General features: G+C 36.9%; 1 protein-coding gene across 3 annotated transcripts; it reads left to right on the top strand.

Moving 5' to 3' along the window:
• The first annotated feature begins 5322 nt into the window (after positions 1-5322).
• Positions 5323-21527, top strand: LOC112575077. Of its 3 annotated transcripts, none has more exons than XM_025256634.1 (15): positions 5323-5377; positions 8277-8495; positions 9023-9104; positions 9365-9457; positions 10561-10661; positions 10885-10918; positions 11189-11280; positions 11546-11622; positions 12276-12328; positions 12911-13022; positions 13364-13496; positions 13659-13726; positions 14672-14845; positions 15867-15990; positions 16480-21527. In XM_025256634.1, the coding sequence occupies exons 2-15, from the start codon at positions 8334-8336 to the stop codon at positions 17194-17196; spliced, it is 2022 nt and encodes a 673-aa protein (XP_025112419.1). In that variant the 5' UTR covers positions 5323-5377; positions 8277-8333; the 3' UTR covers positions 17197-21527. The 3 variants fall into 3 exon arrangements, with proteins under 3 accessions (XP_025112419.1, XP_025112420.1, XP_025112421.1); XM_025256635.1 differs by having other exon boundaries at positions 5337-5377; positions 8280-8495; XM_025256636.1 differs by lacking the exons at positions 5323-5377; positions 8277-8495; positions 9023-9104; positions 9365-9457 and adding an exon at positions 10279-10378 and having other exon boundaries at positions 10460-10661.
• Positions 21528-22754: the final 1227 nt, after the last annotated feature.

Raw genomic sequence — 22754 nt, 5'->3', positions numbered from 1 at the left:
CCACACACACAATCTTTCTCACATTTTCTCTAGCTCTCTCACGAGAACCTTGTGTTATCTCTCGGTCTATTGACCCTGATTAAATGTATCAATATACTTCGATTTATTTGATTACATATCTAGTGATCTGTATATGAGGAGACTGTAAAAGCATGAATGAGCAGTTGATAGAAACAGAAATAGTTATGAATGTATAGCCGGTACAAATTACTCATCGGATATTTGTATGTGTGTGTGTATATTGGTATTAATTATTATAGATATAACTTGGGTATGTATATTTGATATTATATATGTTTGTTTTTTTTATACATTATGCAGATAATTGACTCTTTAATAGGTTAATACCCTTGAGAGGTGAAAGACTCTTGAATCTTGCTCTCTTTCTGTCTCTCTAACGTTCCCCTTCTCTGTCTTCCACTACAGTATTTCGCTCTAACTTTTTCTTCTGTCTCCCCTCCCCTTTTCTCTCTCTCTAATTTACCTATTATCTCTTTCTCTCTCTAACTTCGCTTTTTCTCTCTCTTCTTCTTGCTAAATCTCCTTCTTTCTTTCTCTTTCTTCGTCCCTCTCTTTTTCTCTCTCGCTCATTGCCTCTGTCTTTCTCGTGATCTCTTTCTTTTTTTTATCTTCTTTCTATCTCTCTCTCTCCACATTCTCTCGCTCCTCCTCCCACCCCTTTGGCCGCGCGTGCTCTAACAGGTGACCGCAAGCTGCAGCTGCAGCAACCCGTCTCGCCTCTTTCAGTATTTACCGGAATCTACCTCTTGATCCTCTGATATTTGTTCACAGCATTCCCTCCCCCATCCCCCGAGGTCTCCTTCAATGATTCATGGGATAATGGCTGGTTTCTGTGATGTGGCCCATCGTTTCTGGGCCATCTTCAGTACAAGCCAGGAAAACACCCGTCGTCTCCCGCGCACACAGGATGGAAAAAGAATCAACGTGGGTTACGCTGAAAGAAGCTTTTGTCTTCCTTGCCTTGAAAAAGCACAGCATCTGGGAAAAGACAACATTTACTGAGGTGATGGTGAAGCTCGTCCTTCGCGCTGCAGTTGTCTGGAAACACACACACACAAAAAATTAGGCCTATACACTAGCCCTGGGCGGTACATGCAGTCTAATTAAAGTGATCTGCCAAAACTTCACTCTGTGCTGTAATATTACGCAAATACAGCAGCTCAATAGTTTTTGTAAGTGTTGTACATTATATTCAGTAATAAAGACACCATCAGAAGTCGCGCATTTCTGTGTAAAACACTGCCAAACAGGCCAGGTGTTAGGCTATAGTTTGCAAATACCTTGGCAAAGGACACGTTCTCCCCTCTGAAACCAAGCGCGGTTAACACACCTAATAAGAACTTTGCGATAGTAACCAAATTTAAGCTTGGTAATAACTACTTTATAACCACAGATGTTATTAAACCTTTGCCCCTCCTTTGTGTGTTTGCGGCCTGTGGCGACTCCCTACAATTACTAGGCCTACTGCATGGAGGGTCTGCAATGCTCATAAGTTCACTTGAAAGAATTCCTAAAGCTAGTAAATAGTTGCCGAACTAACCGAAGCGAAAAATCGTCAGAAATCTTAGTGAGAGGATCAAATACAGAGGAGTTGTATGTTTTCTTTTGTTGTTGCTTGTTTGCTTGCTTTTTTAATAAAAGAAGTTATACCAACCGAAGAACTATATAAGTTTGTTTTTTTTAATTTAATCAGAACCTTCTAGCTAAACTTATTGTGTGATAATATATATTTACAAACGTGTTTTTAAGTTAATGAGTACTTAATCCTTTTGTGTACACATGCTTAAGTGTGTTTGCATGGTTGTAGAAACTATTGCGCGCGCGCGTGTGTGTGTGTTTGCGCGCGCGCGTGTATTTTGTGCACAGATCCACATCGTTTGTTTAGTCCTAAACACATTTTTGTAGTACCCTTTTTTTTTAAATATGTGGTCGATTCGTAGACTGCGTTGTCTCCTCGTTGGGATGCTTCTGTTTCTCAAAGCACACTTCTGAAATATTGAACACATTTAGTTTAACGGCTTTAATGATATTGAAATATTTTGCATTTTGTCATTTAAACTGTTACTATGTTCTAGAGGACGAAAAGTGAAGACTGTCTGATGAAATCTTATTGCACACCTAGCAATGTCCATAGAGGACGACATAACACGTGAGTGACTGTCGCTTTCTGTTCGAGCAGAATTCTGTCATTAGTTCACAACAGGAGAAAAATGTCTACTTTGCATCCAAATATTTCACAAACGGCTTTGCGTCATATGCTGTTATTTACAGAGAAGATATATTCTGCCAGTATCTATACCTGTTTTTCATTTCTAAACTTATGCCATTAGGTATGGTCTTTAATGTGTGCAGCGCGGGGTAGGGTGGGTAGAAGCTCATTCAGATCCCTATCATCTAAAGATAACGCGCAGACCAATAATATGTTTTTGTGACCCAGCTGTGTATTTGTCTTGCTGGCATTTCATAAACATCTGCGTTCTCCTCTGACAAAAGTGGGGTTATTCAGGGAGGATTCGCCTTCTGTTTTGAGCAAGCTAAGTGGGTGCCACACCATCATTTAAGAACTTGTTTGCATTTTCGATGAAAATGGAAGATGACCGCACATTAATGCACGTAAATGTACACTTGCACCCCTGCCTGGAGCGGAAATTGCAGTTTATTCTTTTATGAGTAAGATTTGGGCGGGAACCCATTCGTAAAGGGCATTTACGTATTAAGTGCTTATGAAAGATCGTTTCCTGCGTCTCTGGTCGGTCCTGAACTAGCTCTGCAAATTTTTGATTGAGGTAACAATGTCCAGAAATTATGCTTAGGCCTAACTACAAATATATCATTATTGGAAAACTGCCTCAAAGGCAAGTAATCTCTCCTGTTGCATACAGTTTTAGTTTTGGGTTATTATCGAGACACATATAGTCAAGTCATTACTTGGAAACTCCACAGCTACTTCCCTTTGTTTTTCGCCTAAAGGAGCTCATTACATTATACTCTTGCTACGTCATCTCCCCATGTCATAATGATCATGAGTCATTGGCATTAAAGATGTCATGTCATCTTTTTACCCTACAATGTGTTTAGATCATGTTCCACTGATACTCCCTACTTATCTGAGAAATGCCAACATTAAAAATGCTTTAATTAGACTTAAAGCAGGTGTCTCTCTAAGAAAAGTCTTAGAACATGTACATTAGAACACTTAAAACATGTACATTGCGTTATCTTGTGATTTCTTCTGTCCATTTTGCACAGAAGTACATGGGATAGAACTTCGTTTTATAAGTTCCATGTATACTGATTTTCTTGAAGAAGATATCCCTTTGAAATATAGAATTCCATCTCTGTTTAAGGTAACGCTGGTACGTAGCAACAGGAACAGCAGTAGTATGATAACATATAAAACAGAGGTCTATATTTTAAAGGTGTTAGTGCTATGAAACAATGCTCTGTAACTGGAAGTTTGTGACTATATTATTTGTATATTTTTTTATGTTTAAATAACAGCTTGAATGACTACCACCCCTTTTAATATGAACCGATGACCCAAGGACAACTTTCTCTGTGTGTGTGTGTGCGCGCGCGTGCGTGTGTGTGCGTGTGTGTATGTGTGTATGTGTTGGCCATTTCTAATATCTGTGATCAGTGGAACGCGAACGTGCTTGTACTGCGATTACAGTCGCGGCTAAGCTGAAGGTACACCACAAACAAGAAAGGAAGGTTTTTATCTAACAAACAACGAGTGCAAAACTATAAAACGAATTAATTCAAATAAAAGTACTTCACTTTATAAAATGATTTATTATAAAACATAGATAATAATGTAATGTGCACATAGTTTTTTCTTCTCATTACTATAAAAATTATTTATATTAAACATATATAATAATTAATGAAATGAGCTCAATGATATAGAAACCGGGAGAAAGTGGGAACGTCGCTCACTGTCAGCATGAAGTTGGCCTTCACCAACCCCCCCCAAAAAAAAAAAAAAAAAAAGCCGAGCATTTTCTTACGCCAGTGATTTTAATAAATAATAATGTCTACGGCTGTCGTCTTGAAGGAAGGGAGACAATACAACTGTGAATCCACACTGGTGGTCCAGGCAGAACCACGTGGCAGTGTTGGCGTCCCATTTAAAAACTAGATGTCGAAGATAGCACCTAAATATTTATAACAGTTGTCGACATTACCATGGGCTGTACTGTTGGCTACAAAAGGCTTGTACATCCTGAAATCTAACATCATATCCCTTGGGAAATGTTTTTGTCACCGGCATACACAGTCAGAAAGAGAGCCATTGTGACCGTGTCCATTATCCAGCAAGAAAGGCAGCAAGGCAATGTCGTCAGAAATAAATCTTTTTCATCGTCCTTATTATTATTATTATTATTATTATTATTATTATTATTATTATTATTATTAACGTTTTTACTATATACAACATAGAAAAATCCTGAGAAGTCCCTCATTCGATCGGTCGGATAGCACACAGGGACAAGAACTGCCTTTAAAAACTTTACTTGCTACTGAAGTTCCTTCCCCTAGATTAACGATGGCCTACTTTTGTGCAGACACGTAAAGCTGTCCTTTAGAAAATCTGTCAATAAATCTCATATCAGTAACATTTCTTTTGGGTCGCCTAAAGACATTTTCTTTGTTAAATCATAGACCTTTCTTAGTCAAATTAGAATATGTAAATATTTACCTAATAATTCATGCTGTTACTTGTTCTTAAAAGTGACAGCACGTGCTGGTTATGTTTGCAGTCTTAGTCTTTCAGTTAAGATTATATTTGATACCTTGACTCGTACTTTTAGATTCAATGCAAAAACAGCCGAAGTGCATTTTAGTCCACATATTCTATGATGATATGGTTATGACTTTAAACATTATTTTTAAAATAGCAATGTTAGTGTTGGCAGGCTGGTTGAACACAACCATGATAAACCAGAATTGTTTGTGAAAGAATAAACCACTAGTTCAAGGTTCACATCTTTAACATTTTCCCAGGCATTCCTTTTCTAAAAGTACATAAATAGGAGAGGAATGATTGAAATACATCCAGTGCATGGTGTGAGTTTTGAATACTCGCGCGCGCCGCATAACCTAGCACTATATCTTTAAAGCTCCGCTATGTAATATAAATACCTTAATCGCTATTACATTAGAATTATTGGTTGATAACGTAATTAAAAATTTCATGCGTACAGAAATATGTCAGGTGATATATAAGTAAATTTTGAAGAATGAGAGAGTAATTGTTCTAAAGTTTATAATGGAAGTACTTTTCTCACTTTACCTCATATCCTTCCGCGATCCCTGAAACATGGCGGGAGAACGCTAGTCTGTATTCGAAGCGGTGAGTATGTCTGGTTGCAGACTTCCTTTTTGGACTGAAGTTGTGGATCCTCTTCTCTGCGATTTCTTTGAATTTTAGAATTAGCGAAAGTCATCGAAAAGATGATTACTTTAATAATTTATTACGATTATTTGAGAACATGATTCAAACATGGCTCAACAAGTTGTTATTTGTCTGTGGTATGCAATCTTCGGTCCGCAGTGAAAGAACATCGAAGCTGTAAATGAGTAATTGGCTGCAGGAGCAGATATCCACGAGTAAAACTTAACGAAACTGAAATATGAAACGAAGATTCACGATAAAAAAACGTGCTTTAGTTGTCATATTGGTGTCTTCTCAGGAATACCGAGACCACATTTTGTCTAACGATTTACCCAATTATCCGCCCACCGGCACCGCAGTGTTTTATATGTTTAACAAAAACGAATTCAGAATTATGCGATAATGAAGAACTCCAGCAAAAGTTGTGATCAGCACAGGACAGAATATTTTGCAGCACTAGTCGTAGTGGCTTGCCCGCAGAGTTCCTTTAATGTGCATACCAAATATCTGAGAAACTGTAAGGTGTTTTTTTTTTTCTTTTACCGAGGTTTATGAAAAGAACTGTGTGCTTCTGAAAACAAAGTTTTTAAAACAGTCGTCGTTTTTTCAGTTGAACTCATACTGATCAATTTAAAACATAAATAGAAGTAACAACTTTCGCATGTGTTTTAAATACACTTTTCTTATTAATATCAGATTAGTTAATAATTTTAGCTCACATGTCCAGCATGAGGATTGCATCAACATAAGACTAGGATCCCAACTCAGTATCTTGCCACCATCTATTCAACACGAATTTGTTTGAGAATTAAGAGTGGCAATATCAAAAAGGTATATGATCCATCACTTGGGGACATCTTTGGGAGAAAGTCTATTCTGCCACAGCGTGCGGGAAAAATGCTGGGAGGAATGAGATAATGTGTAAAACACTGCATACATTGTAAAGCTAAGGAACATCCATGCATTTGTACTGTTAGTAGCCCCCTATGCAGTTTGGATGTGGCCACTTTTTTCATATTTTCATATTTACTTTACGGGTGTGTCAGTTTATTTGAGCACCAGATCAGATGTATATTACATGATGATGATGATGTAGTTTTGTAATGCGCTAGTATCCGCATCACAAAGATGTGCTCAATGCGCGGTGATCCCAGCAGCCACCAAACTGCAGGTCAAATAATAACTTCAAATAAGTTTAAACAAGTGAGTCTTAAGATTTTTCTTGAAAGATGCAAAACTAACAGACTCCTTGGTCGAGAGGGGAAGCGAGTTCCACAAAAGCGGGGCTACATTGGAGAAGGATCTGAAACCCGCAGTCTTCTTGTTAGTATTCCCTGACTGAACACTCGGTCGTTCAAGTCTGAAGTGAGCTGCTGAACGAAGGTTCCGCTGAGGTTGGTAACGGCGAATGAGTTCTTGTAGATAGACAGGCGCAAGGTCGTGAAGACAGCCATATGTCAAGGTTAACAATTTGTGCTCAATCCTTTTCTCCACAGGAAGCCAATGTAGGTCACGTAGTACAGGAGCAATGTGGTCAGTTGTTTTCTTTCGTGCAACTATCCTCGCAGCCGTATTTTGCACTTTGCATTTTGGTTTTATATTGAGAGTTATTGACTGAGGACATTGGACCAATCAAAATGTCTGTAGCAATCATGTGACTTTTGATTTATTATTTTAAACTTCCAAGACTCAGTATTTCAGCAGTTATCTTTTTTTTTTTTTAGTGTGCATGTGATGCTAAGGAATTACTTAGTGCTAATAAAAGACTTGAAATGCAGCACACATTTCTTAACAAAATCATAACAACAAATGCATTACTCAAAGCGCCATCACCCACCCACCCTCAACTCCTCATGTGCCTTACCTGCCGAAAGCAGGGTGTGGTTAGATATTGGGTCCCATATTGATTGGACAAAAGACACATAAAGTATGTCAGATGTACCTGAAAAGCCCAGGTCAAAGTTTAACCAATTAAAAAAAAAACCTTTAAGCATCCCTATCCCCAAGTTTATTAAATGGTACATATCTCCACTTTTTACATTGCATTCTTCTGGTGTTATTAAATGTACCATTCCATAGATTGGATGCATTACTAAAGGTTATTTTTGTTGATATGGAGTTTTTGGACAGAGCGTTGTCAGTGTCTGTAAAGGCCTTTTTTGCTCTGGACATTTTAGGTAGGTTTTCCTCCAGTATGTAACCAGACATAAGATAAAAATGTAAAATTGCTGACCTCCTAAAGCAGTGGTTCTTAACCGGGGCTCAATCGAACCCTAGGGGTTTGGTGAGTCGGTCTCAGGGGTTTGGTGGAGCCTCCACCGCGGCGGTCAAGACACACCCGCAATTCGTGATGACACTAAAGAAGGGTTCGGTCAATGCGTGATGACACTAAAGAAGGGTTCGGTCAATGTGCATATGAAACTTGTGGGTTCGGTACCTCAAAAAAGGTTAAGAACCACTGTCCTAAAGTCAATAGCAGGTTTTATACAGTAGATCCAACTTTGATATGTCAGGTAACCTGGCAACAGCTACTGCCCTGGCTTAAGTTTTTACAGCTTTAGCTAGCCATAGTAATATGACCTTGCCCACAAGTGGCGTTTTGACAAGAAATCGTTGGTTTTCCTACCCCCTTCCCTCATTTAATTCTGCAAATTGCTTTTAACCTCTCATCTTCTTTGAACACGTTGGAAAGATAAACAATACTCATCTTTCAGGGCAGAAATGGTGGCTGTGTCCAGCCTCTGAACAAAGGCGAGACACAGCTTGACCATTTTGCTCCCCTATTTTTAGTACAGTAAGCACATGAAAGGCTGGGAATAAGGCTTTGAGATCTCTGCAATGCATTTGATGTCTTCAGCAGGCACTGGAAGGAGGGCTGTAGGATACGGAGACAGGTGCTGGCAGCAGCGGTAGCATGGCCATGGTGAAAAGAAATGGCAGTGGAGGAAGGGGTCGGCCACGCTGTCGATCTTACTTGTCCTCTGCTTCGCGGCGTGCTGTTGGAAGCTTTGCACCAGGGCAGAAGGTCATGGTGCGGTGGAATGATGGGCTGTTCTACCAAGGCCAAATATTGAGAGTGAGTTTTATGGGTGCTGTTTTTTTTTTTGTTTTTTTTTTTGTTTTGTTTTTTTATATAATGTGTGGCCCTTTACTAGCTAGTTTTGTTTTTATTTATGGCATATGCAAAAGGGCAGCTCAGTGGTGCAACGTTTAGAGCATATTACCAATACAGGGAAGGTTGGCTGTCTTGTCTCATCTCAGGCACACTGTTCTTTCTCTGCATGTAGCATCTGTTTTTAGAGCTGGGTGCCTTGCCGTGATATAACTTGAGTTGCTGGATCACCATAAAACACCAATCCCCCATCTCCTGGCATGCAAAAAAAATTGAACTATTATTTTTTTTTAAACCATAACATTGGAATGCATATGCATGTATCAAAGCAGGGATAAAGTCTTGATCTGGTTTTCTTCAGATAAGTTAAGTGTCTCCTTTTTCAAGACAATAGCATATGTTTCAGTAGTTTGCTAATAATGATATTTTTTTGCTGTTGTTCAACCTTCGGTGGATTTGCTTGTACACCAACTTTGGCAATGGTGAGACAGGTGGATGAGGCCAATGAGCGTTGCCAAGTGAAGTTTGCAGATAGTTGCACTTTCTATGTGCTCTGCAAGGATTTGCACAGAGGTAAATAGTCAGAAGTTCTACGTTTGCAGCAATCAAAAAATCTTAAAGAGAGTGTCTTTAAAGCCGTAACTACATGTAGTCTTCATGTTGGTTGAACCAGTTCTGGGGTGTTTACCATAAATTTATAATCCTTTTTGATAAGATTGGCTGTTAAATATTTACCAATAAGTTATAATCATTTTTCTGTTTAGCCTCTTTGACAGCATTTATCAAATGGTAATGATCCTTCTTTAACTAAAGAGTTATAATTGTTCTGATAGGGCCAGCTGATGGAGAAATCTGCTGCTGTGTGTGCCAGGGGGAGACATCAGAAAGTCCCAACTCAATTGTGCTGTGTGATAGCTGTGGTATGGGTAGGTATGCTTGCTACTCATTGTGTTCACTAAGAATTTTTGTTTTCTTAAACACGTCTGAGACAAACCACTTGAGAATAACTTTAACCAATAGTGCTTGAGTCTATATAAATGTCTAATTTCTATTTGCAACATGACTGTTGAAACTGGTATTTCCCATAGACTTCATTATGTTTGCATATTTTTATGCCATTCAACCATGCATTGGGTACTGCAACATGTTGCCTGTGATTGGCCTAAAAGTGATTTAGTTCGTTATTTTTTTAACACATCTGCCAACTACAAAAACTCATAATTTGCACCAACTTTAACTCAATAAGGTCAGCTCCCTTTCAGACGAGGTGTCTCCATTAGTCATCACGTTTTGGATATTTTAAAAAAAATTTTGCAAAAATATGTCACAAAATTATAATTTTGAATTAGTTTTAATATCACATTTAGCAGAAATGAAATGTTTTACCTTTTAAAAGTGCAGTATTTTTGGGTTTTTAGAAACTTTACATGTATCAGCATAGCCAAAACTGCCTTTCAGATTCATATTTTGGAAGTAGATCCACAGTGAAAACTTGGTATCTACATAAACAGTTCCAGTAAATACACACAAGTAAACTTTTTTCATTCTCATGTGAATACACATTATCCAGAATCAGGAAAGTCACAAGATACACAGTAATATGGCTGATTTTGCTGACAAAATTATCAGAAAATAGGGAGAATGTTGATCCGCATATTCTATCACATTTTGCTCAATATTCCACAAAGAATATAAATTTGAAGGCTAGCCACCTTCTGTGGTAACCGCAATGAGTTAAGACGCAGTCTTTGAACCATGAAATGTTTTATCCATTTTTATTATCTACACTCTTTCTTCCAGAGATGTTAGTCAAGCTTGTTTACACAAGCTTAAAGAGGTGGTGAAGAATTTGTACTTCATATAAGCATAAGACATTTTCTTTGTTTTGAACTCGGTTTCTCTCTTCCATCAATTTCCTAAGCATCAGTAGTCCTCAAAAACTGCACTTATGTCTATGATGGAATCTGAGTTAACTTCTTGGCACAGAGAAATCTTATTAAGTAATTTTAGTAGTTTCCAATGTTGGCAGGTTATCATCAGGTGTGCCATCACCCTCCGATTCCGAAGAGTGTGTTGAGACCTCACGTTCCTTTTGTTTGCAAACTCTGTTCTTTTGCATCCCACCTGAAGGTAAGATGACAAACTTTTTCTAGCAGCCATTCACATTGTCCTTGGTCCTGAATTTTTGTCTTACAATTAGCTGAGTAAATTTTTAATGTAAGACTCTAGAGAAATGCAACACAAGCCACAAATTTCTATGACATGTTTTGATTATTCTATGTTAGATGTTTTGCTTACTTTATTTTAGTGGAATATGTTGGGCTTTTTTTTTTAATTGTTGTTCTTTTTTCAGTTGGAGGAACATGGTGTTGAAAGTCAACCAGATTGTAAGTTTATTTACTGATAACAAGAAAATACTGAAAATATTTCACTAATTTCAAAGGGAGAATTTGTAGGAGAAAAAGAAATCTTAAGTTAAGGCAGGTTGTGACAAGGGGTTAAAGCATGAATTGACCGTGAAGCTCTGTGTTTCCTGATGTTAAAGCAGGAAACAATTTTTATTAGAAAATTTGTAAGGTATGGTAAAAGATGATGACTTGATTTAACATAACACAAAGCTGATTCTGCTGCATCTGTGCCTTAATTTTGGTTTTCAGGTGACACCAATGACCAACCGTCTTCACGTGTTTTACTAAATGGATCAGTTGATAACATTGGTATGGACCTGCATCATGTCCTTCCTTATAGGGTAAGAAGTAGCAGTGACACGTTGTTCCCAGAAATACATGTGTGCACTTTGTTCACATGTGTTCTTTCCATCAACAATATGTAAAGATCTGCCTGTGGTCTTCCTAAATTTTCTGTCAGCCACCCCACACACTCCAACAAATATAGTAAAATGTATCAAGTATAGATTTGTATTCGATGGGGGTTTTTTGGGGTGGGGGTTAATTATTTTTTATGTGAAAGTGTGTGCACACTTAAGCTAGTGAATACATTGAATGATGTTGCAGATGAACCTGTTGACATGGGATGCTCAGCACAGGACAAATGTAGAACAATGCTACTGTTACTGTGGAGGGCCTGGAGAGTAAGTGGAATTGTTTGATTCTGTTTGCATTTTTTTTAATGTATATTGGGTATTGAACAATTCTCTTTTGTACAAATTGACATTTTTTAAAAGTTTTTATTGTTATTCATACAAATACTGCTCTGCTGAGAGTCTTGAAAAACATTTCTTGTTAGATGCTTTTTCTGTCAGTTCCTTCCACCTGTTTCATTGTATCTTTTAGATTCGTGGTCACCTTTGTGTTGGGTAAATGATGGCATGCATGTTGGGTTATTATTATATTTTTACTGGTGCATTCTATGTGATTGAAATAATGACTTGATCTTGTCTAACATTTTGTCATGTCCCTTGTCAGTCATCACTTGTTGCAGATTTTGCTGCACTGTGGCACTCTTCTTCAGCTGCATTCAGCTCTCTGAACATTCCTTTGGAAATATCATAGCTTAATTTAAATAATAATCTTCTGAATTTGATTTTCCTTTCATTTGAGCAGTACATATTGTATTTGTTCAGGTTAATAGATTTGCTGATGTACGTGTGGTTTGCATGTTGTCATTCTTTTACCTGTTAATTTGTTAAAAGTTGTGCAGGTGATCCAGCCAAAGCTGTACAAGATTTGCTTCAGGCAGTGTGCTTTTCCTTAGTTTCATTATCATTACTGTGTTTGATTCCAGTTGGTATTGCAAAATGCTTCAGTGCTGTCGTTGTCGTCAGTGGTTTCATGAAGGTAAAGTTACCAGTCCATGCTGAGGTAAAATTAATGTCAATTTCTGTGCTTGAGATACAGCTGTGCAGCATTTATTTTTACAAAAAACAAAACAAAACAAAAATCTGGTGGGGCATAGTAAGCTATAAGCACACATGCTGCTTATTAGCATGAGAATCAGCCGTATGCTCGTTAAGAGGCATGGTCTTATTTTATTATTTAAGGATGTGAGGATGCACAAGCTGTATTACGTTGTAAGATATTGCTCATAGATCTGCATGTGCCTGAAATTTTGTAAGATGTTGGTCTGTAGCTGTTATTTGTCAAATTGAGCTTAAGTTCATTTTGTCATTTAATTTCTGTTAATCTCCTGAGATATTTGTTCCTCTTGAGTTGGTGTTTGATTTTTGCTGTCATCCAAAATTTCTAAAGTTGGCTGCATATTGTGCATGTTGCTGCTTGTGTCCAATGTTCAGTCTGGGTGGCTGCGATAGGTGCAGTTTGTGTTCAGAGAGTTATCCCACCCCTCCTTGATTTTTGAGTAAATGTTTGAGTGGAATGTGCCTGATTATTTTCTTGTTAATGTTTCTTCTGTATGTCCAGCTTGTGTCGGGTGTCTAAAGCAGCCACTGTTGTATGGGGATCGCTTTTACATGTTTCTCTGCTCCCACTGCAACTACGGTGATGAATTTATCCGCAGACTTCCATTCAAATGGTGAGTATATTATCACAGCAATAATCATTGAACAGTCTTTTCAGTGAGTTACATCTTTACATGTCAGTGCATGTTTTAGTGCAATCAATGTTAAATTAATTACAGCTGTCTTTTCTTAGAAAAAAAAAAGTCCAATGTTTCATGTATAATTATTTGTGTTTAAGATTTTTTTCTTTTGATAATTTTTGATGTATCAGCATAAGCCTATAGTCTATGTATAATTATCATCAGTTTACATAATGTCTTTGTGTGGATTTTCCATAAAAGAAATGCAAACGTGATTGCCCAGTGTGATGCTATCTTGACAAAAAGAGTGTCAACCTGTGCATGCATTTTTACAGGGTTGATGTTGTGCACCTAGCACTGTTCAACTTGACCCTGACCTTTTGCCATAAGTACTACGACCTCCACACAACTATTCTTCCCTGGATTTCAGAAAATAACAGCAATTTAAACCTCAGCAACCTCTTACAGGTGACTGTTTTAGGAAACCTTTTACCTTTAAATCACTGGGGTCTTTTTAATTCTCAGGGATGAAGTTTGAACATAGGAGATGTAATAATACCTGTAGTGTATTTATTGTCATGGCAAGCTTTTAATATTGTGTTCTTGTATGCTTTGCATTTGTGCACACAGAGTAGGCCAATTCTTTCAGCAGATGTCACGAGAAAGGTAGAAGCAGCGCTCAATGCTCACAAATCAAAGTAAGTGAAGTCTCTTGATCGTGATTGTTCCTCTAGCCCTATAATGTGAGACTTCTATAACTAGGGAATATGTAGAAATTATTTTGGGAAAGCATTTTCGTATTCTAGATCAAAGGTCAAAGAAGATAACATGCATCTTACGCTTAGTGTTTGTCATGCAAACCAGCAGGATAAACAGGTCAGTCTTTAGAACATTGCACTTAGTTGACCAAACGATCATTTTTTAGGAAGTGCTATAAAAAAAGTCTTGTTAACTATAAACTTTTTATTCTTTGTAGTATTTCTAAAAGAGTGAGTGAATAGATCTAATATCACATCTTTTCTTCAAGATAACAACAAACCAGAACTTCAAAGCAGTTTGGTACAGTGACAGACCTTCCATTCTTTTTGATAAGAGGGTGCTCATATTAGTGATAATGAAGATGACTAGCGTGGTTTGGTGTGGGGGAGGGGGGATGCGATTGGGGTTTTTTTTTTACGACAAGCCAGCTACTAAGGCTATATCATGGCAAAGCAGCCAGCTCTGTAAACATGCCACATGCAGAGAAAGAACAGGTCAGAACCTAAGGCAGCCCATCCTCAGTGTGTTGGTAACAGGTGGTTATCATTGTGCCGACAGACCATCCAGTTATCTAGTAGGTGATGATGTCCCCTGATCACTGTAGCATTGACACTGGTCCTTTATTTCTAGGAGATGCTGTGATAAAAAAAATGTTTGCTGTGAGATTGATTTTGCCATGTGCTATATATGAACTATGAAGATCTGTTTATTTGTAATAATACAAATTTTGCTATGAAAACAAAATGAATGAAATTAGGCAGGCAGGCTGCATAAGACAATAAAAGCCACTGGCGAGAAAGGTGGAAGAAAAAAAATCTTTGTCCCATGTCAGTCTTGTGTTAGTATGATAGCAAACAATATATTTTTAACATTGTGATTTTTAGATTTACATCGGGTAAAGAAGTAAAGAAAAAAGCAAGCCTCTGGGCGCTTGTTGTACGTGTACCCCCCCAGTCACCTCCTGTCACAGTGCCAGCATCTGGACCCGTCAATGATGATGTGATGGACAATCTCAATGCCAGAAGTCAGAAAGTCAAATACTTCATTCCTGCTCAGTGGTATGGCTAATCTTGTAACTTAGCATAGTAAACTTTTGTTTGTTTGTTTGTTTGTTTGTTTGTTTGTTTGTTTGTTTGTTTGTTTGTAAAGCTAGAAGCATTTTATTTCTGCTTTTCTGTTGTTACTTTAATCAGCATAGCTTAATTCATCTACGACTTTTTTAAAACTGCTAGATTCATGTTTTAGCTCTCTATATATATATATTATTCCCTTCAGCAGCAGCAAACATCTTCATAGTTATGGTGTGTTCCGCTTGCAGTAATGCAATCTGGGTGGTGTTATAAAATACTTCCCACTGTACATAAATAAATGAATATATAAAGGAAGAAACCATTGGCATCTTCCAAGATTATTTTACTATGAATTTACCAGTCATGTATTTTGTTACATTTGAAAGTAGGTAGTTGGTCAAGAGCCGTTTTGAGACAGTTGCCAGTTACTCAATTTGACATGGATTTGTACTTCAACAGCAAAAAATTACTATAATAAGTAATATTTGACGTCTAAGGTAATTCTAATAAAATGTCTTGTGGCCTACTTTCAGGATAGGAGAACTCTCCAAACCATACATTTACCATCTTTCATTTGAATTTAGCACAAAAAGTTAGAACCTATATTTCTTGCAAATCCTATCACTTAAATGTTGAAAACATGTTCTTTTAAAATAGTGTGTTAAAGATATGTAGGTGAATAGGTATGAATATTGGAACACATTGTACTTCGTGTCACCCCATCTGTTCTAAAATGTTCAATCATGGTGCTTGTATATGTGGAATGATTTTTTAAAAAAAATAGAAGTTTTGTAGAAATAATGTATTAATTATCAAGTTCAAAAGTCCTAGGTTTGTATTACAATAAGTACGAACTTAAAAACAAGTAAAACATGAGTATATGCTTTGTAGGTGTTCTTGATGTGTTAAGAGATGTTGAGTACTTTGATTTATTTCTGATCTAAATATAAATAGCACCTTTGCTGTCAGTACTACACTATGGATCATCGTCATTTTTCTGTTTTGACAGCCAATCACCCATTCCTGTAAAGGGCCTGCAGCGCACCAGTTTAGACAAAGGGAAATCACTTATGTGCAAAAGTCCCCTTGTGTGCTCGCTACTCCTGGAAGCAAACAATAATAACAGCACTAAAGTACTTCCCCCTTTTTTTTCCTGTCTCAAATATATTGCAGATATGTGATCTGTGTGTGAAAGAACTGTGAAACTAGAGATTTTTCAGGCCATCAATGTTCAATTTAAGCTCTTTCAAGAGCAGGCATGTGTGCAGCAAAGTATTTAAGTGCACTGAAAGTGTTTTCATGTTTGCAGGTTTCACTGCCAATATTCATTTAATTTCAAAATCTAGTTCCTTCTCCCCACCACTGATCATCTGTGTGAAGTTTTTCCCCAGATTTTTCTTCATACCTAGGTATTCAGATCTTAGTATATACATTAAATAATTTTATTATGATTTACTAAATGTAGAGGATAGACATGACATGAATTATTTTAGTAGGCAAGAAAAGAGTGTGTGTCGAAAAAAATGCTTTTAATTGGACCAGTGAGTTTGTTCATTTGTCATCATAGAAGTGTGTTGAAAGATTTTGCCTTTGTCATAAATTTTATACATTTGTTTTTCCAGCGGATGGTTAATGGGACAGGTGGAGATAATTGTTATAAAAGTCTGCTTTCCTCCCCACATTCCAAGAACCCAGTTGCTGCCTACAATGATGATATAGACAAGCAGGATGTTCCTGATATATGTGAAGAAAAAATATCTACTCGAAGCATTCGCTCCAACCCTAAACCCCCAAGAACTATAGACAAATTATTAGCCACTGACCAGAACTCATTGCCAAAGCAAACTTCAGCAGTGCTAGATCGTCTTATTCCTATGCCAGCTTCATTTATCGGGAAGAACCACCCTTTTCAGACTGAGGTGGAGACGGCGGAAGAGGTGGAGCGTTTGAATCACTTCCAGACGCGCTTGGCCTTTTTGAAAAAAGAGTATGCAGCTGATCTGAAGTCAAGCCAACCTGATAAAGTCTCAAACCCACAAGAACAGGGGATGACAATGAAAAAGTCCCCCTCGCCTGTGAGAGGAGTGAAAAGGGGACCCAGTGGCGAGGGAGATGGCGTGCGTCGGAGCAAACGGAGTCGTGTTTGTGCAGAGCAGTACCAGCATCTCCTTTCCTCTTTCCCCCGTCACGCAGTCTCTCGGCAAGAAAATCACTCTGCACCTCGCTGGAAGTGGCTTAGCGTGGTGGACCAGATTTTATATGGCGAAAAGTTTGAAATTCTTGGTCGTCGACAGATGCCCGATGGCAGCTTGCATTACTTGCTTGAGTGGGATGATTGAGTGTTGGTTTTCTGGGACTGTTTTGTCTAGTTAGCTGTTACACACTTTTACTGCATTTGCACCTTCAAAAGCTCTTAATGGCAGCAGAGGAGGTGTCTCTTTTACTTGACAATCTTATACACAGCAGCAGCTAGCCATGATATTGATTCTACAAGATGTGTCTCCAGAGACCATTGTAGATGCAATCTGGCTTTATGTCATGGTTTGATAAAAAAAAAAAAATTGTTTATGCTCTTTTTCCAAATTTTTATTGCTACAGTGAATTGGACTAATCATCCCATCAGTTTACCATTGTTTTCATTTGAATGGGAGGTGTGTGAAAACATCTTTGAGTGTCTTTTTGCTTAAACTGTATGTTGAGGCTGATGAATGCTAAATATGATGGGTTTTGGGGGTGGGGTGGACGGGGAGCGTGCATTAAATTATGTGGACTGTGCTTTACTTAAATGCATGTGATGTTGAGGATATGTGTCATGACATTACCAGCAAACATTCCATGTAGAGAAATCTGCTTGTCTACAAGAACATCGAAGTTGGATTTGATGGGCATTCTTTGACTCAGCATTTGCTTGTTAGCAGATTGCAGAATTGTATCTTAGGGTGTTAAGTGTGCTTAAAGATATTGTGCTTTACATAGCATTCAAGTGTGATGTCCACGCCTAAAGAAACAAAAGTGCATACAAATCAATACAAAGAGCTAGTTAAATAACACGAGTTGAAAATGGTGAAGCATCGGTATGTGTAAAGCCCCTACAGAGGTGAGTTTGAAAGAAAATGGCAGAACATAGTACACACATCCTTTAACTGCATCAGAATAAGAATTCCATTGTTTGCACCTTGGAATTTCCCCTTTAAAAAGACAAATTATTACAAGAAGGCTAAAGAATATATGAGAGTTTCATGTTCCCTTAAAAGCTTTAAAAAATATTTTGAAGCAATTTTTTTCTTTGTCCAGCATAGACTTGTTAACAAAATAAAATTTTATATATGATGGTATGAATGATTTGATTTGTCTTATTTGTACATCTTGGCCATTTAAAAATATGTGCTATGTATTTCTATCATATTAATCCATCTCTGTCATGCAAAGGTGCTTGTAGTTGTCATACATTTTTCCAGATACTTGGTTTGCAAAGAGAGGAGGGGGAAGGAATTTGCAAAGCTACTTTTTATTACACTAATTACAGATTTAAGGGAATGTACTGTAGTAAAGGAGTACACTCAATCATCTGATAGCAAAGGGTTATATTTTTTTCAGAGAAAGAATACAGCTAATTCATAGTCATCTAAATTTGTTTGCTTTCGTTTTCTTTTCAGTATTAAAAATTTTACAGATAAGTTATATGTCAGCTTCTGCTTTTCATCAGAGATTTCTCGTTCCTAAGCATACAGGTGCAACATCTAAGTCATTTACATCAGCTTATTTTTAATTAAATAAGATGTTACTGAAAGTGGCAGCTTCCTTAGCCATTTGGGAGTAACTCCTGTCTAGTATGAAGAATCTGCCATTTTTTTGCTTGTTTTTCTAGTAACAGGCAACATTGCCTTTTTTATTTAATTGAAGCATCTCTCATTGCATATTGTAATGTGCTTAAGTTTACAACTGCCAGCCCTGTGCTCAATGATCCATGCCTCTAGCTCTCCATGGTATAATGAATACAGTGAATACTTTCGCCTTTGCTTTACTGACATGGGACCAAAACATAGCCCTTGTAGGATTGGAGTATTCCTGTCCCCTGTTTTAACTTATTAAATTGCTTGCATTGTGTGTAAATATGTCTTTATATATAGAGATGTAATATCTATATGTATAATGACCTTTATTTTACAGTGTGCTCTTGTGTGATAGAAAAGAAATGTTTAGTGCTCATGGTGATCTAGTGTTGATGTTGACAGGAGCCACACTTCTCAGGTTCTTTTGTCACAAATAATCCAATGCAAAATGATTAGGATTGGTGTTAAAACGACCTTTACATACCTGTGTGAGTGCATGCACATATGTGCAGGAGTGATACACTTCGAAAACATGCAATTGAGGTTTTATTTAAAATGTGTCTTTGTTGTAAAAGAGTAAAAGGACTAGGACTTGATTGTACAGTAATTATTATTGTGCTACTTATGTCTATACTGTGGAGCTTGTTTACAATTGTTTATGATGTGCACACTGTTTCTTCTCTTAAACCTTTGAATAAGTTGAAGTAATGTCAGGAAAATTTGTTATCTAAGTTCATTTTTTCGTAGAGACACCATCAAGCATTTTCTTGCTATTGTCAATTTTAATAGTTTAGTCACAAAATTTCTACTCTTACAACATGGCTTTGTATTATGTGCAGATTGTTCTAGGGAATGCATGGTCATAGACTTTGATAAAACAATGGCATGTTATTTAAGGTAACATGTTTGTGTGCCTGAATTTTCATAATGTCGTGAAGATGGTGCAAACTAGCGTGACCAGTGTTGCTGTTTCAGTGGAACCACAATCATCCCTTGTGTTAATAGGCAGCAATGTTATGCATGAATGCTTAAAGGCCAGTGTGCATGTCTAATGCAACCAGATCACCTCACATTTTGCTGGCCACCTCCGATCATTTTAATTGTCGAAGATTTTGGTCATGAAAATACTGAATGTAGATGTGTATATGTGAGTGCTATGTACTCCATGCATATAAGTACTTGTTCTTGGCAGTTCTTTTTGCCTGGTTTACATCTTTCCAGCATGTAGTCATGTACAGTCAAGATTTCTTTTATTAGGGACCACCGTATGAGAGCCTTCACCTTTTGTTAAAGAAACTGTATATTTGATATTTGCAGTGCTTGTGCATCAGAGTTAATAATTCTGACATAATAAATATAAAATAAAAAATACTGTATGAAAAAGCATTTTTAGCTTTAAAGCTGCATCCTTTCACTTTCAGGTTTTATTACAAAAAATAAACATTAAAGGCTTTGACCCTTCATCAACTGAGCAAGGTCATTTTATAATATCCAGCTTTGTTACTTAATGCTTGCAACATTTTTACTTTCGTAAATAATAAGTGTTAAAGGTGACAGGTTGGTTTTAGTGTTGCAAGTAGCATGTTTCCCCCCAAAAAAAGAGTGAGCACTTTATGCCATCCTTTCTTTGTTTGCCCTAGCCAAAAATGTTTAGTTTGTTTAATATATCCACTGCAATTCATTTTCTTTGTTTAGGTGTTTCGTGATATGCCTAATTCTCAAGTTTGATTGTACATGAACTAATAACAGTCATTCCTTAGCTGGGGGTTTTATGCTGCTTTTGCTCCTGTCACCAAGGCCTCTAGCTTGCATTTAAACAGTGTGACTAGGTAAATGGGCATTAATAAACAATTATAGATGCATAGTCGCATGTGAAATCTTTGGTCATCTTATCTGCTTTGAAATACTGTTTCACTCTGTGTGGTATGTTGACTGTTCGACTCCTGTTACTTTGCAAAGATTCTTATGACAGGATGGGTGCCTTAAATGTAAATTGTTATCCAATGTTTGCTTTTATGAAATAACTCAGTATGGTGAGCATTTTTTGGACATTGCCTGTGAAAAATTGTCCTTTGTGATTGATTTAATGAGTGCTTATTATATTCATCATAAAGTGCCTGACTCAGCTGGAAGGTTTCCATTTACCAACAAAATAAATGCTCGTTAAAAAGAAAGATGCTGCATTTGGTGCCTCAAAACAAGCCATAAGCTCTGCATGCTATAGCTAAACAAGGTTGTCTTTACCAACTTGTGCCACGATGTCATAGCTTGTTTACTGTGTGATGGAATGCAAAACTAATTTGCTGCCTTTGGTTTGGGGCAATAAGAATCTTATAATTTTGAAATGGATCATTTCTGTGTTGTGCATCAAGGCAATTTTGTGATTACAATGCAATCTCACTGTGAGAATCATTTATCACATGCCCCCTAATAGATTTTTATTAGTTTTATCATTGATGTGTTTGCACCAGTAACAAAGACCTGTACATGCCACACTTCACTCAGTTGATGCATCTTTGAGAATGAAATTTTATGCTGTTACTCCAAATAATATGAATGATTCAGGGAAGGGAGTGCATACCTGTAGGACTTTCATATCTGCCTCTATATGCATGTTTTTTAAAACAAAAATTTTTTTTTTTAAGAACTTATGTTGGCAAGATGTAAATTATATGCAGCAGAAATAAACCCACCATATTTTGACAGCCAAGCAAGTTTGAAGAAAAAATGTTACTTTAGAATGCAGAATTGTTTTTTTAGGATCATACTTGCAGTGTAATGGTGTCTGAGTTCTTAAGATTCAGTTGTATGAAAGCAAATAAACACATTTATCAATTTGTGTATGTGTGTGAGAGAAGAGCGAGGCAGCCAGCACATGTACTTAAGCAGTATTAACTCATTATAATCTAGTCAAACTTGTGTAGGTCTTTTGTTTGTTTTTGTTTTTTTTATAAATCACATGGTTTTGGTTAATATTTCATGTCAGTGTATAAAGATAAGTTAGTTTTACACATTACATACATTCATGTTAGCAGTATTCCAAAATAACTCAAATGGACAAAACCACTCTTGGTGAAATACTTTTCAGTTTTTACAAACAAGCTCATCAAGCCATGTTCTTAATCCTATCACAATTTTATTTACATGGGGGAAATAACCTTTATTACAAGCATATGACAATCAGCAGTTCATAAACATCAAATCCCTCAATAAGACGTTTCAGTAACTATGTTAGTTAATGATTTTGTTATTGCTTCATGCATATTTGTTTTTGCACATGTGTTATGCTTGTATTAATTGGCGACAGCTGTCAGCCCTGGCAGGCAGTACTTGTTTAAATAGGATTCAAAGTATTAACTAGAGAAGTTGAATTTAGCATCAACCAAAAACATAATCGACTTCTTACAATCAGTGAACATTCTGTTGATATTTGTCAAGACAGAAGTGAAACACATTAATAAAAACTAAGGGTCAAGGTAAAATAATGCAATGTTAATTTGATCTAATCAAGATGGGCACACAGAAGCTTATGCAAGAACAAACCCTTTGGTTAACAAACAAACAAACAAAAAATCATGTTCACAGCAATAGTCAAACAGGCTGGAATCCAGAGTTTCACTTTTAAATGTTTTTATCATTGCTTGTTCTTTTTTATTCAATAGTGTGGTAAACTTTATGAAAGGCATGTTTACTATTGTGTACATAAGTTTTGCGTTGTATGCATTATCACAAAGTGCTCTTTTACCCCTTTAAGAAGTAGAAAAATTCATAGAAGCAGAAACATATTTTAAGGCAGTAGGTTTACAAAAGACAGTTTTGTTGACAAAGATGAAAAGCTTTAGATACGCGCAAAAACTCTGAAACAGCACAATCACAGACGAGGAAAAATTATAACTTTTATTTCCTAGTGCTTTCCTTAAAATACTCTTCATTAGTTACTGTAAAATACTAGGCACTAGAAGATTTGTGGTATTGCAAAGGTCGCCAGGTCAATGCAACTGGCGATGATTAAGCTTAGTACAGCATCATTAGCAACAACAAGCAGAAATTCTAATGCATTTCAA

This window comes from Pomacea canaliculata, linkage group LG11 (assembly GCF_003073045.1).
Source record: "Pomacea canaliculata isolate SZHN2017 linkage group LG11, ASM307304v1, whole genome shotgun sequence".
NCBI classification, from domain to species: Eukaryota; Metazoa; Mollusca; class Gastropoda; order Architaenioglossa; family Ampullariidae; genus Pomacea; species Pomacea canaliculata.
Note: the sequence above shows the minus strand (reverse complement) of the source record. Positions and strands in the feature narration are given on the sequence as shown.